The 14,193-nt window shown below is 36.8% G+C and overlaps 1 protein-coding gene across 1 annotated transcript in view; it reads right to left on the reverse strand.

Moving 5' to 3' along the window:
• CORIN (corin, serine peptidase) overlaps positions 1-14,193 on the reverse strand; it is a 110,952-nt gene that overhangs the window by 64,801 nt on the left and 31,958 nt on the right. The window contains exon 5 of the mRNA XM_026033621.1: positions 12,280-12,490. Coding sequence (XP_025889406.1) covers positions 12,280-12,490 — 211 coding nt within the window. The remainder of the gene's footprint in view (positions 1-12,279; positions 12,491-14,193) is intronic.

Genomic DNA, 14,193 nt, shown 5'->3' on the forward strand with positions numbered 1-14,193 from the left:
TAATGATTAAGTTTAGTATGGATATGTTTGCTTAGTCTACTGAAGGATGAAAAGATAATTAAAAAACTGCATCTTGATTAGTCAGTATTTACTGCTACAGAGAGACCAATCATTTTAGAAATACACTGGCAGGGCTATGACAACCTTATCACAATTTATTTGGCAGCAAAGGCAGGGACAAGAGGAGTTTATAAGGCATTAGAGTGGAATTCTGTTCCTTGGATTACTCATATAAAGAAACTCCTGTTGAAGATGGGACTCCAATGAAAGAACAGAAATAAAATTTTTTAACTCTGTAGCTGTTTTCTCCACACTTAGAGATGCACATATCAGTTATTTCATTTGCTTGTAAATGCTATCACTAAAAATTACATGGCAAAAGAAATAAAAAATTACACTTCATTAAAACAGGGTAAGTAGAAGAAATAGCTTTTTTATTATTATTATTTTTGCATATGGTATCTTCAGAAAAGCTGAAGAGAAGCCTCTTTAAAAAAGGTGGAAAACACTTTTATATTAAGTATTCACTGAAGCTGAGACACTGAATAGAGCATCCTTAAACTACGTTAACTGAATATAATCCTTTGAAAAAGACGACACAGTGCCTGAGAGCAGATGATCCCACTTGTTTTTTGTTCCAAATACCTGGAGTTCCAGGTATATCCACTTAAATTGGATATAAATCGCCTAATTTGATCATGTGTGTATAGTTCTTATCACTTGCTTAAATCAAAAGCATTTTACATTTTTTACTAGGTTCTTTTCAGAAATTATTACTTCTATGAAACTGACTCTTCTTATTGCAATCACATTACCATTCACAGGACTCATTAGGGAACTTCTTTAGTCACTGGAGTGGTTGTTTTGAGCATTAAAAATATCAAAGTAGTATATTAGAAGTAGCAAAGAGAAGAAAGATTCTTTTGACAATTATTTTCCTCTTGCTGCAGAATTTAATAGCTTTTCTAGTGAACAATTATTCAAGTAGATTTAGGGTTTGGCTTTTAAACTCAGCAGCCACTGAAATCATGGTTATTCATAAGCATATGAGCTAAAAATGTTTATGGATATGAARTCTGATGCAGAATAAATGGATTGGTGATACAGTAATGTGAGTGGTGATACTGGTGATGTGTGAAACCGCTGGTGGGAAGGAGACAAACCATGAAACACACAAAAATTATGGAAGAGAGATAACTGAGATTATCCCTTGCATTTATACAGCCTTGAAATCAAACAAATTGAGGTTACAAGCTGACACACCAGCCACTGTTAGTTCTAATTGTCTTTAATACTTTTTGTGATTTTCTAACAATAAAGACTTCCACAAAATATAAATGTCACAAGAGGAAATGTCCACAAAAGAACAAACACCCACAACCAGCATTAGTTACTTACAGTGACACATCTCGTGAAGTCTTTCTCTGTCACAACCATACTACTACACCAGGCAGAACAGCATTTTAAGAGCTTGGGAGACTAAGAACAGCTACATGGGAGGATTTAATTAATATCACATAACTACTTTCGGATTTATGGCCCTAATAAATGGGGTTGTTTGAGATTTCAATTTCACATCATCAAGAAAACAAGCTGTAGAAAAGCTATTYATTAATTCCATCTGAGATCAGCGTGTGTTTCAAGGGGGAGTTTTTTTGTTATCAGATACTGTTTAAGCATACACAGATGGGCAGCCTTATGTCCCTGAAAATTCACAGTCCAGCTGGACAAAACAGGTAAAACATGGGAGAAAAAGTTATACTGTTATACTAATAGCTAAGGAAACCAGGACTGAGAAGGAAATTTCCAGCAGAGCTTAGAATTGAACCACGTAACTCTTGTATCCTGTATCTTTAGGTGCACTCTTCCCTTGAGTTAAATCTGCAAATTCACCTCACTCACTTTTTCATTTTGGTCATGATCCAATAAACACAATGTCAGAGGAAAAATCTGTCTCATTTTTGAAAATAATTCTCTCAATATCATTCTAAAGTAATAAATAATGCAATTAAGGGAAAATGCTCTGAGTTTTCAGAGTATTTCTTACAAAAGTGTTTGTCACGTCACTATCAATGTCATGTTATAGCTTAATATTTTTGTTCTGCTACAGTCTCCATACTACAAATAACCATCTAACATGCCATATAACAAGCAGTTCAAGGCTGGCATGAGCTGATATTGCCCCCAGAAAGTTGTCCTACCCATTCCCAACTTAACTTCTGAATTCCACTTCACATGACTTCCCTCCCTTTTTGTGCCAACCTGACACCTTATGCTGTTAGAGAATGAATCAGATCAATTACTGCCATTTTAACTCAAATCAGTTTCCCAGAGTAATTTAATAAGGCACGGAACAAGTATTTTTGGTCAAGGAAGGAGCAGTAATTAACTAGACTATAAAGTAAGCAGGGAGCAGAACAAGACCAATTCTTTGAACATCACTTCCAAATTACTCAAGCTTAAAGTGTGTTCCATAAAATTGTCGTCTAAGACATTTTCCAGAGAGGTTATAGAGCCTCCATCCTTGGAGATATTCAAAATTCAAAGAGATGTGGCCCTGAACAACCTGATCATTGAACTTGGCTCAGATTTGAGTAGGGGGGCAGCTTAGATGAGCTCCAGAGGTCCCTTCCCACTTGCATGATCCTACCCTTCCCACTTGCATGATCCTACCCTTCCCACTTGCATGATCCTACCCTTCCTATCCACCTCTTCTGCTTGGTCTGCAAGCAGTGGTGCTTACCTTCTAGTGGGGTGACCACAGCTTCTCACAGGAACCTTAGAACTGTTAATATCTTTCTCACTCATTCTCTTTACTTTTTAAATTGAAGATGATTTAAACATAATTTGTTGATAAATTGAGCACTGAAAAAGGTATGAGCTGAACACGCATGGAAATCCCTGGCAAAACCTTGAACTATTGCACAGGACAGTTTACCTACAAGTGAAGCTTTGCTATACTAAGATGCTCCCACGTACATCTTTCTTGTTTTGGATCCAGATGTACAGCTCTATAGCATTAACTGTATGCTAGTCTTTGTGGAAATGCAAGGGATTACTGAAAGCTTCTGTGCTACAATCACTCCAGTTTAGTAAATTAAATAAAGCCAATTTTGAAAAAAAATCCAGCATATATTTTAACCTGTCAATCAATAACAAGGAGGCATGTTCACTTTCTTATCTGAGGTAAACAATGACKTAAACAAATAATGATAATTTAATTAATGAGTAATACATGGCATGTGCAGGAGATAGTAATCATGATCTGTGGTCCTTGGTCAATGTAACAGCCTAGAGAGCAGAAACCAGGGCTAATAATGGATAATACACACAGCACAACATTCAGCCAGGCAGGCTGCAGGCACTCAAGCAGTAAATTATGCACTTCCAAAACTCGAAAAAGCCCTCCTGATTTCCTTTTCTGCCTCCCTTCCTCGACTCCCTGGGCAATGTTGTAAAATATGTTTTCAAAGGGTCGTTCTCATGCACAGATTGTTCTTAAAAATATTTCTCTGCTTGATAACCTTTTAACTCTGGCCTCTCTGCGACTCCTCCCATTACGCACTTGGAAAGAAAATCCTTTTGTAATTTGGAAAGTCTTCGTGCCAAACTGTAGAGTTTGGTAGTTATAAAAAGACTATTTGTTCATGAGGAAAAGAGAGCTCTCTGAACAAGAGAAAAAAACTTCTCATGATCATCTAATTTCTCTGTCCTGCTTTCCCTATATTTTGTCCCCAATTTTTCCTTCCCCTACACTGCATCTGCCATCTACTGGCGCATTAGCGGAAAACAGCTTGAGACCAGAGACTCGGTGTTAGTTCCTTTTAAGTGAGGACCTATACCTGGCTTCAATGTCACCTCCAGCCACCAAGAGGGTTAACCACACAGATAATCTTTCTCAGCTCCACCTACACCAACGGAGCCATGACCTAGATAGAAACGTTTGCACGCTTTGGTTATCACTCTCTTGCCAACACATGAACTATGATTTTTCAGACTTGGGAAMCAGCCCACCAAATTTGGTGGGTTAACTTTTGTGTAGGCACAAAATCTTATTAATGAAGTGCAGAAGTTGCCCTAAGGTCAGCATATCTTCCATTCTACCTCTCTTATCTTCCCACCCCCAAGAGCCGTGATAAAGAGAATACTACTTACTCAAGCAAACCTCTTGCCAAATGCCCTTGCTCAAATACAGAGATACTAGAAATTCTTGGCAGTTATAGAATACTTCTTCATAACAGAACAGGTCTTCTTAATTAAGAAATCTAAATTAAAAATAATTGTATATTTTTATAGATGCATAGATATATAGATATGAAAAAAGATCTTCTCCTTCCCCCTAAAAAAATGATACCCATTTGTAAAAGTGATCTTCTAGGAAAGCAATGTTAATAACGTTACTTAAGTCAGGTTAAACAAATCCACATCTTTTACCTATACATTCAGGCTGCACTGTTTTCAGGTATGGGCTTTATATTTCCCACCTCTCTACTGTCTCAGCTTAGGACCAAGCAGTAGCACTAAGTGGGTCCTAAGATGATGAGGAGTTCATGTTGTTTTCAAAATCAGAGTTGAGAGAGACAATTCAATGCATAATCTTCTCATTAGCACATTTCTTTTCTCCCTGGTAAGCAAGAGTTACACAATAATGATGAAATTATTCATTAAGCATGAAATTATGAGTAATGCAGGCCACATTGAGAAGGAAGCTATTATAAATATGCAAAACTATTTTTAGCTATAACAGCTGTGACATATCATCTCTTCATTTGTTTCTTGAGAATATGGTCAAAGTCAACCTCTCAGGTAAATGTCTGTATATCTTTCTTTGAAGCCACATATATATCAGCTGATTCTTAATTCAATGTTTCACTTCACCTCATGAAATATATGTTCTGTTGACTAGACAGAAGAAATAAAATTTTTCTTGATCAATAATTTTTAATTAGTGGGAGATGAATTTTCAGATTTATTTTCTTCCTTTAATTCATTTCTCTATGCAAGTACTCTGCCACTTTATGCAGCTGCATACTRTGTATTTTATTCATATACATATCCATTTATTGCTTATTTAATATTCCTTTTGAATTATCTCTAAATTGATTCATTGCCCTTCTATTTGGGCAAAGAATTCAGATACATTCAACACTTCCACTGAAACACAGTTTCAACGATGCCATTGTATTTGGCATTTGCTATTGTACAKAAATATTTCCAAAAATACCTAGGAATTGTTAAGTGCTATTTGACAGATATATTAAACAGACATTGCTGATACTTTGAATTTCTAAGCTGCACGTTACACCTGCCAACCACTGTATTWTCTTGTTGCTCTGAGGTAGTTTGAATTAGTCCATTATCCAACTCTGGGTGGACCTGGAGTTGATACTGAGTATTGATGTACTCAGTTGTTCCTGGTCTTATTTCTTCTAATATATGGCATTTGATGGTCTACCAGTTGCATCTCTATTGCGACCAGTTTACATATAGAATTAGATCATGTTAAAACTATTATAGCTATTATTAAAATTAATAGCTATTGGAAGGCATATCAACCATTAGAAGGGCATAGTGAAAGAAGAAATATTCAGATGTTTGACTGGTTTGGGCTTTCTCAAGCTATGTGTTCACCCTATATGTTCCTCATTTTTTCTGCCAAATGGAAACAATTATATATCAATTTCCTTTGCTTTAAAGAATGCTTTAAAACAACACCGACAAACTCAGAAAATAATTTTTTGCAGGTAAAACCTCACAATTTTATCGCAGTCTCTTCCTCTCTAACTTTGGCCTTCATTAGCTGACAAGATTCGACCATAGAYGTTTTTCATTCATTAGATCTCTGAGGTTACGTTGTTCGAGTCACAAATGGGCTTACATGAACCACAAATAGGTTAAAATTAAGATTTGGATTAAGACTTGGTTATGTATTCAAAGACAAATTCTATAGTTTTCTTATAACAGTGTATTTTCCTGTACATAATTAGTATTTTGGGTTCCCAAAACCCAAAGACATGCTCAAGACAGAGCAACATTTAAAACAAACACATACGATTTCAAATTATCTAGACACAGAGTGCTTCAGCACTGCACATCACCTTTGCTCTATTCAGGACAAAAAAGCTGAAGTTTATAGTCTTCTGTTTCAAGAAAGACATGTCAACACATTCTTGAGTGGCTGAATATAGAACAGACGGATCTCCTTGGCGCACAAACACAGCCAAAACTCAGCTAGAATATCCTTTTTGAGTCATGTTAACTTGTGCACCATSACAAGCAAAGGATATTAAAAGGAAGGAGAAATTCCCACAATATGTGCAAAGCTCAATTGCAAACTCAGAAAAATAACCTGAGTGACTCGTAAGGAGGCTGGGAGCCATTTCACAGGCTTCTGAAAGCAGCCTCCACTCCATCTGGCAGGGTCATGGCAAGAAATGTGCTGCATGCAACCATGAAAGTCAAACCTAACAGAAGGCTGGCAGAGGTAGGAGGCAGTCAGCCCACCTTCCTTCTCAGAGCACTAGCAGCTGATATCGCCAATGCCACAGCTTAATCCTTTTCAATCAGGTAGAAGCAATCCTAATGAAACTATTTTAAATAAGATTACGGTGAGGAATATGCAATTTGAAATATCCTCCTAGGGGGGTTTCTCAGTACAGGTACTTCAACAGTGACTCTGCTGAAACTGTGACTTATCAAGGATGTAAAAATGTGGGCATTTTTATGTAGTTGTATAATGGTAAAAACCCATGTAACTGAAACCKGGCACCTCTCTGCAGACTGACTGCAAGACAGTAAAGCAGCCACGTCACCAAGCAGCTCTCAGACCAGTTACCCAAAGTTCAGAACAGTTGCTATTTTATCTTGGCATATTTACCTGCTTTGTTACCAAAATTCGGTAGATTAAAATATGTCAATGTAAGATTGCCTATTAAGAGCAATAAATATACACTACTCATGCACAATTTAAGTTTATGCACTTCACATAGCAGACAGTGACTAAAATGCATGCCAATACTGTCTTTAAAATACATGCTGATACTTTCCTGTTCTTACAATATAGAAATAAAAATTCTCTTCAACAAGAGGTACAGGATCTACATGATCAGCTAACATTTTCTATTAAACGTTCAGAAAAACCCTAATTAACTCTAAGCTTATATAATATCTTATTTTTTTAAAGTCTAAATATGCTATGATATAAAGTGAAAAAAAAATTAATTTAAGTGTGAGCATGAGGAACAAAGAATATGGGTAAGTATAGARTGCATTTCACAAAAGCAAGGAAAAGGAAACTGCCACGTCACTGATGGGTTATACAAAATGTTGCAAACTTGGAAGAAATTTTTTCGCCTTTCACCCTCTGTACCCCACCTCATTTAAAAAAAATATTATCTGCTTATAATGACACCATATATTTCTAGCTTATTTGCTAGTCATTATATTTCATCATGGCTTGTGCCTTTATTAATAATGAAGGATGTTATGTTCTTCATATATATATGTATATATACACACACACACACATTTTCTGTATAAAAATTACAGAAAATGGGTAAAGACAATGAATAAGAAAAAAAGAGGAAGAAAAATTAAAAAATTGTCAACGAGTCATAACCAAGCAGTTATTCATAGTATAGCCAACTGCATAAGGACTATTCAAAAAAAAAAAAAAAAAAAAACCCAACCAGCCATATTCCTATTAACCTTTTTTTTTTCTAGTTCAGTGCCTTTCATCTCCAACATACGAGGGGTAGTCCTCTGCTCACCTCTTCAGTTTTCTAGTTATCTTTACCAGGCTACTGTTATTTGTAGCATAGAGATAATAAGAGAACAAAAATATTTAAATTATGTAAAGACAGTAACATGACAAACTCTTTTGTAAGAGATAYTCTGAAAACTCAGAGAGAGCATTTTCCCTTAATTACATTATTTTCTGCTTTAGAATGATGTTGAGAGAATAATTTTCAAAAATGAGAAGGAAAGCTTCTTCCTCTGACATCCAGTGTTTATTGGATCATGCCCAATGTGAAAAAATGATAGTGAATGAGGCAAATCTGCAGGTTTAACTCAAGAGGGAATATTGTACCTAAAGACACAGGATACAAGCCTGTAACACAGGTTGCAGGCTCAATTCTAAGCTCTGCTGCAAATTTCCTTCTCAGTCCTGGTTTCCATAGCTAATAGCATGACAGTATAACAYTCTTCTCTCATGTTTTACCTGTTTTGTTGAGCTGGACTAGAAATTTTCACGGGCAGAAAGCAGGCCATGCTTAGATGTTTAGGTAGTAGCTAATGGAGAAAAAGAAACCAAAAAAATCTCTGATGGACTCTTTGAGCATTGACAGAAGACGGCCTTTTCCACACTTTTCCCACAGATTTATTTTCAAAGACCTCTGACATAACAAAAAGCAAGGGAATAAATATACACGAGAATGAATAGCTGCGTTATCCTGAGAGCATATTACACTTCTACTTTATAACCAGTATTGCCTCAACAGATAAAGTTCTGGGCAGAGTTTAAATTAATTTTGACCTCCAAAGGTTTATTGTTTTGGAGTCTCATCCCTGGAAGAGGCTTTCTCTCTTCTGCAGTGTTTCCACACAGAACACCAGTGGAAATACCCAAGCTGTGCATTTCTGCTTAAGAAAGCAGCAGAACAATGAAGCAGTGCTACAGGAATCCATAATCTTCACATTTATTCCCAACACAGAAAAATCAGAAATAAGCCAAGCACACAGGCCTTCAGAATTTCCTACAGCYTTCCTGTTTTACCAAACCTTTCGACAAAACATGAGTATTCACAGAACAAAAGTCCCACTTAGAAGTATCCTTTTTTGCATTATGCAGTTATAAGCTGGCTTGCCATGGACTGTTCTATTATTTTTGTAGCTTTAAATTGTAGTTGCAGTTTGTTTTTATGAATACCATGTTTTTCTTTCAAAAATCTGAAAGCCTTGCAACTCAACAAAAACAAACAAAGAAAAAAAATCAACAAAAAAAATAGTTTTTATCTGCCAACCCCACTCTGATCTTTTTGGGCACATCTGAATTTTATACAACATAGCAACTCAAGGCAAGTGAGTTGCCAAAATGGAAGCAATAACCACTAGGTCCTAGTGACTAAGCTTTGGTCTACTCCCAGCGTCTCCCCGTAGCAAAGTAAAATTCATTAGCTTAAAACACTACTAATCTCAACCAACTGCTCTGAGGGTAGATCTTTCTTAATAYAAATGAGGTACAATAACATGTGTGTGCATTTCATAGCAGCTAGTCTCAGATTAACACCACCCAAGCGGGCAAAGCTGCTCTCCCAACCTTGAACGTTTCAGACCTCAGTTAAGCACAGCATCCAGGCTGAAATGCTCTTCCTACAGTGGTGTCACTTTTCAGTTTTGGCTCATATTCTCTCTAAGCAGCGCTGTCGGGCTGGGTTAAATTAAGGGTGGGTTTTTAAGAYGGGATTTTTAAAGTGAGATTTTGAAGTAATATGGGAAAGATTTCCTCCTTTCGCCAAGAGAAAAAGGAATTTCAGAATTTCATAATTCCTTTAAATATACAGCCTTTCTAAAGGAACTGCTATATATTTTTAAAGCAGCAGGTTCATCATGTATTTAGTTTCAGAAATAGAACTTTCAAATTTACTTTTCCTGTCAGTCATGCTTCGTACCATAGTAAAATACGGAATAATTTTTAACAACAACTGCAGCAGCATTCAGAAACTCCAGCTCCCTAGTACACTGTGCCCTACACACAGACCAAAGCAGCTCCCGGCCCAGAAACATAATCCCCTTCAAGTGTTAATGAATATGTATTTATAAATGCATGAAAGATAAATGTGAAACAGAAATTTAGATCTCAGAGCAAAGCTGTGCAATGACAGCACATTGGCTGCCGAGGACTCGTGTTTGTATCTTCCCTTCTCGTGGCTCCTCGGAACACGCTGTTGTAATTACTGCTCCCAYGGCTGAAGCTGCCAGCACAGACGCTCGCTGCAGTACCTAAGAATAAACATCTGAGCATCCCATGTCTCATTTCGCTCTATTGTCTAAGCAGCAGTTGTCAAATTATACTTTAAATAAATTTTAAACAAAACTATAAAACAAAAGGCTCGACAGTAGCTTCTCTTTAATTTCAGAGTAAAAATTAYCATCAGGGATGCACGAGCAGTCAGAACAGCTGTAATTCACTGGAGGAACCCATGCTAGTAATGCCAGTAACGTACTGCTGTATCTACGTGTGATACCGTAGGTTAAGAACAAGCAGATTTACGATTCAAGGGCTATGACATATGTACCTATCCCTGTTCATTTCCTGAGAGCACGCTGCACAGGGACTGTTCTGCTTCTCCACATTCCTTAGGTACGTTTCTAATACTTCCCAAATTCCTCTGTTTGAGAGACCTAAAACAGCCCTACCTCTACATTCTCCACCTTTGTGTTCAACACATACAATCTGATCTATTATTATTGCAAAGCTTTCCATATCAGCCACAGGCTTTCTTCAGGTAATACCCAAGTTCAGCTCACCTTTGATGTGTCACCATTCCCACTGAGGTGAATATCCCARAATGAAGACACGAGGCTTCTTAAAAAGAGCTATTGTTGGCCCTGCAATATGCTGTCCCTATTGGTTGACTGCAATAACCTAGTTCTACACAAGAGCTAATAATCATTTAAAAACAAACTAACAAAAAAAATCACTTCAGTGCCTACAGAAAAACTCGATTCAACAAATCAGCACTTTAAAACACCACACTTGCTTTATCTTGCACTTGTCACTCAGTCTAAAATTGCATCTTCACCCATGATACCCACCCAGATGAGACATCTGACTAWGTAAAATGAAATCCAATTCTAATGTAATACTGCATCATTTACATTCTCRCATTAGACTTCCTTCTTGATCAATCTGCAGGGGTTCAGTCAACAGTTTCCACAAAGAAGATTTTAAAATAAGCTCTGAAGGAGGCACAGTGACCTCCAGGGTGGAGCAAACCAGGACATGGAAATCCGGCCCCAGCTTTGAAATTAAAAATTACTAAGAAAAAGCACTTGTGGGAAAACAAAAGCAAAAACACAGAAAACCCCTAGAAAACTATCCTAAAACAGAGTAAAAGCTTTTATGCTCTCGATATTAATTTAACTTGTTTAATTACCTAGATGTCTATTATAATGTAACCCAATCAGATTTTGCTCCATTCCCTGCAAGGAAGATGTCCTTAGGAAAGAAATGGAAATATAAAGTTATATAAAGTTATTCTTTTACGACTCTTAAGTTGTGAACTTTGCACCTTTGACATGTCACTTCCATTTTGAGAAGATTATGAAAGTCAAATTCCAAACAGAGCAGAATAAATGAACTGACAGAAATGGCCTGCTACCCTGTTGAACCTTCACATATGTGCGCTTATTACATGAAAGTACTTTTCCGATTTTGCTGTATGATTTCATGAAATAGTAGGTAGTTTGGGGCAGTATGATATTAGATTTCCTGGAACAATTGCAATACTGAATCTTGAAAAGAAAGTCATTAATTATGCAATGAGTTAAATAGGATCAATTAAAATTAATTCTGGTAGTTAACTACAGTTGAGCACACAGGTGTAACTGGATTAAACAGGTCATTCAGTCTAACAAGCAGTCTCAYTCCAGTGTTTCTCACAGAAGATGCCTTATCTTCAGCCCTCATCCCAGAAGCATCACAGAGATTGTGTACATATCAAAAAAAAGTCTCATATTTTCCTTCCAACATATGAACATACCACATACATATGAACACACACACACATACACACACATATCATCAAATATATACAAAGGATTAACTTTTTCGTAAGAAAAAGATTTAAGGAAATATTAAATCATTTCAACACTTTAAGAATATGACTCTGCTTTCTCCGACTRTGTTAAAATTTAATTTAAATAACATCCACTGCACTTTATTCCAATGCTATAAATATCCAATGCATTTATACTGTTACATACCTTTCTGTTTTGGCATATCCAGATTGGACAGATGAAATACAAGAATTCTGGACATCCTTTGTTATGAAAATAAACCCAATTGCCCTAATACAATAGTTTTGATCTATGTACTGGCAATACTTTTTCTAAGAGAACTTTATTGCAGGTGGCTTATTTTGGCAAAAATGTTGTGAAGTTTTGRCAGACAGGGGTTTTGTAACAGGCTGAGTTCACATCTGCCCTTTCCTGATTTGACAGACAGTATTTTACCACCTTGGCTCTAGTCACTGACTGAYTTTTGTTCCCAAATACCTGTCATCACCGTCACTGATGCATTCAGGAAGAGCAAGACTACAGCCAAACATCATGATGTGTTGATAGCAGCTGAGACGGTTGAGATAACTGAAGAACTTCAGGAACTTTTCCATTTCAATGCTTTTGACAATGGAAAGAACTGAAGTTAGAGTGGTGTAGTTATATGGCAGCATTTGGCACTGGCTGTTGGTGATATTTATGCAGGCACCTGTGAAATTAAAACAATTCAATTTAGAACAAATGAACCAAATATTTAACGGTGATACTAAGCCTACAAAGAATTTACTTGTTCTTTTATATAATATATAAGCAGTGCTTGTTCCTTACAGATAACACAACACTCCACAATCCTATTACAACACTGTCCAAAAACGAGCATCTAAGAACAGAAGGCACCTGGATAAGCTTGGATATGCAAACAACCTCTTAAAGATTTTCACAGTTCTCTGGCGCTCTCAGTCTACAGAACTAAATTAGTTGCCAAAATGCCTTCTGACACAAGCTGGATGAGCACACCAGAATAGCCTGGATAAGGCCAACTTCAGCTGCAGTCAAGTAGAGAAGAACAGAAAACAAAGACTAATTGGAATTGCGATGTTTTAGGATATTTCCAACAAGTTTCTACCACTATTCTGCTTTGTAGCTGCTCTTCCTGCCAAAACTCAGTAATTTCTCTTTTTCCCAGCATTTTGTAAACTCCCCTCCAAAGTCTTTATTCTCTACCCAACAAATACAGATTTTTTTTTTTTTACTACCTACTTTGTCCTAAAGTGTTAYTGATCCACTCTCTAGCTACCAGAGATGCTTCTCTGCAGTGCAGTTGGCTCCCTCATCTATAAATGATCAATGGTTAGCCTACTACATGAAGTTCCAAGAGTGAGTTTCATAACACACACAAAATTCAGAATTTTCAGCAAGAGCCATCTAGATATATTCTGGTATTACATTCAAAACACGTCTATATTGTATAATACATTGTACAAATTGGACATAGCTGGTATCAAAGAGTGTTGATCCTAGTCCAATATCAGTAAGAACTGGAGATGTAAAGCACACAGGATGCAGCTCTAAGGGCTCGGCAAAGCTCTTCTTGACCATCTCACACAGGCTTCATTCTCCAAATGCACTAGAGGCAAATAGTATCTGCGCAGTCCATGTACATAGATCTACTCCTAGTTTTTACATCCTAGGAGTTAGAAAAGCAAAACATAGCGAAGACAAACACTTCCTTACAATTTTGTCAAGTTGCAATGTGCTTGAAAGGACTGACATAAAAAGGTTTCTGATTTTATCCAGATTTGGTRAAATTCAATCCTTATTTTTCCAGTTTCTGGTAAGTGTACTCAAAGTTATCCTGTTCCTCTTCTCTGTCTCCAGAAATATCAACAAAAATGAGGATTTGGATTTAGCCTCCCTAATAAAGCAGCAAGTCTCTGCCTCACACATCTGCAACTACACAAGACTCGCAACCTCAATACTACAAACAACAAACCTCAGCACCAGYGTACACCCATCGTCTGCTACAGTCTTTTCCCACTCGCACACTGCAGTAAGTGATAGAGCTATTCATCCAGGAACCATATTTTTCATATAATTCAGACTTAAATTCTCAGAGTCACATCTCATGATGATTCACTATTAAAGGTAGATGCTGGGAGGTCAACCAAAGTGGTAACTTTCCAGATTAAGAGAATTTTCAAAGACTTGCAGAGTGCAGTTTTTAAAAGAGTCTATGCCTAGCTTCCTAGAGTGTCAAGTACCACACACCAGTGACTTTCAGTGCAACTCATGCTCTGAAGTTATACATGTGAATATACCATCAGGATCATCGTCCAATCTGCCCATTAAGCTGTCAGATTGAAAGCTGCTGATGCAAAAGTTGCTTCTCCAGATCTAGCAGGGAAAAAAAAA

Source organism: Nothoprocta perdicaria, unplaced genomic scaffold, assembly GCF_003342845.1.
Source record: "Nothoprocta perdicaria isolate Ctin4 unplaced genomic scaffold, notPer1 scaffold_13, whole genome shotgun sequence".
NCBI classification, from domain to species: Eukaryota; Metazoa; Chordata; class Aves; order Tinamiformes; family Tinamidae; genus Nothoprocta; species Nothoprocta perdicaria.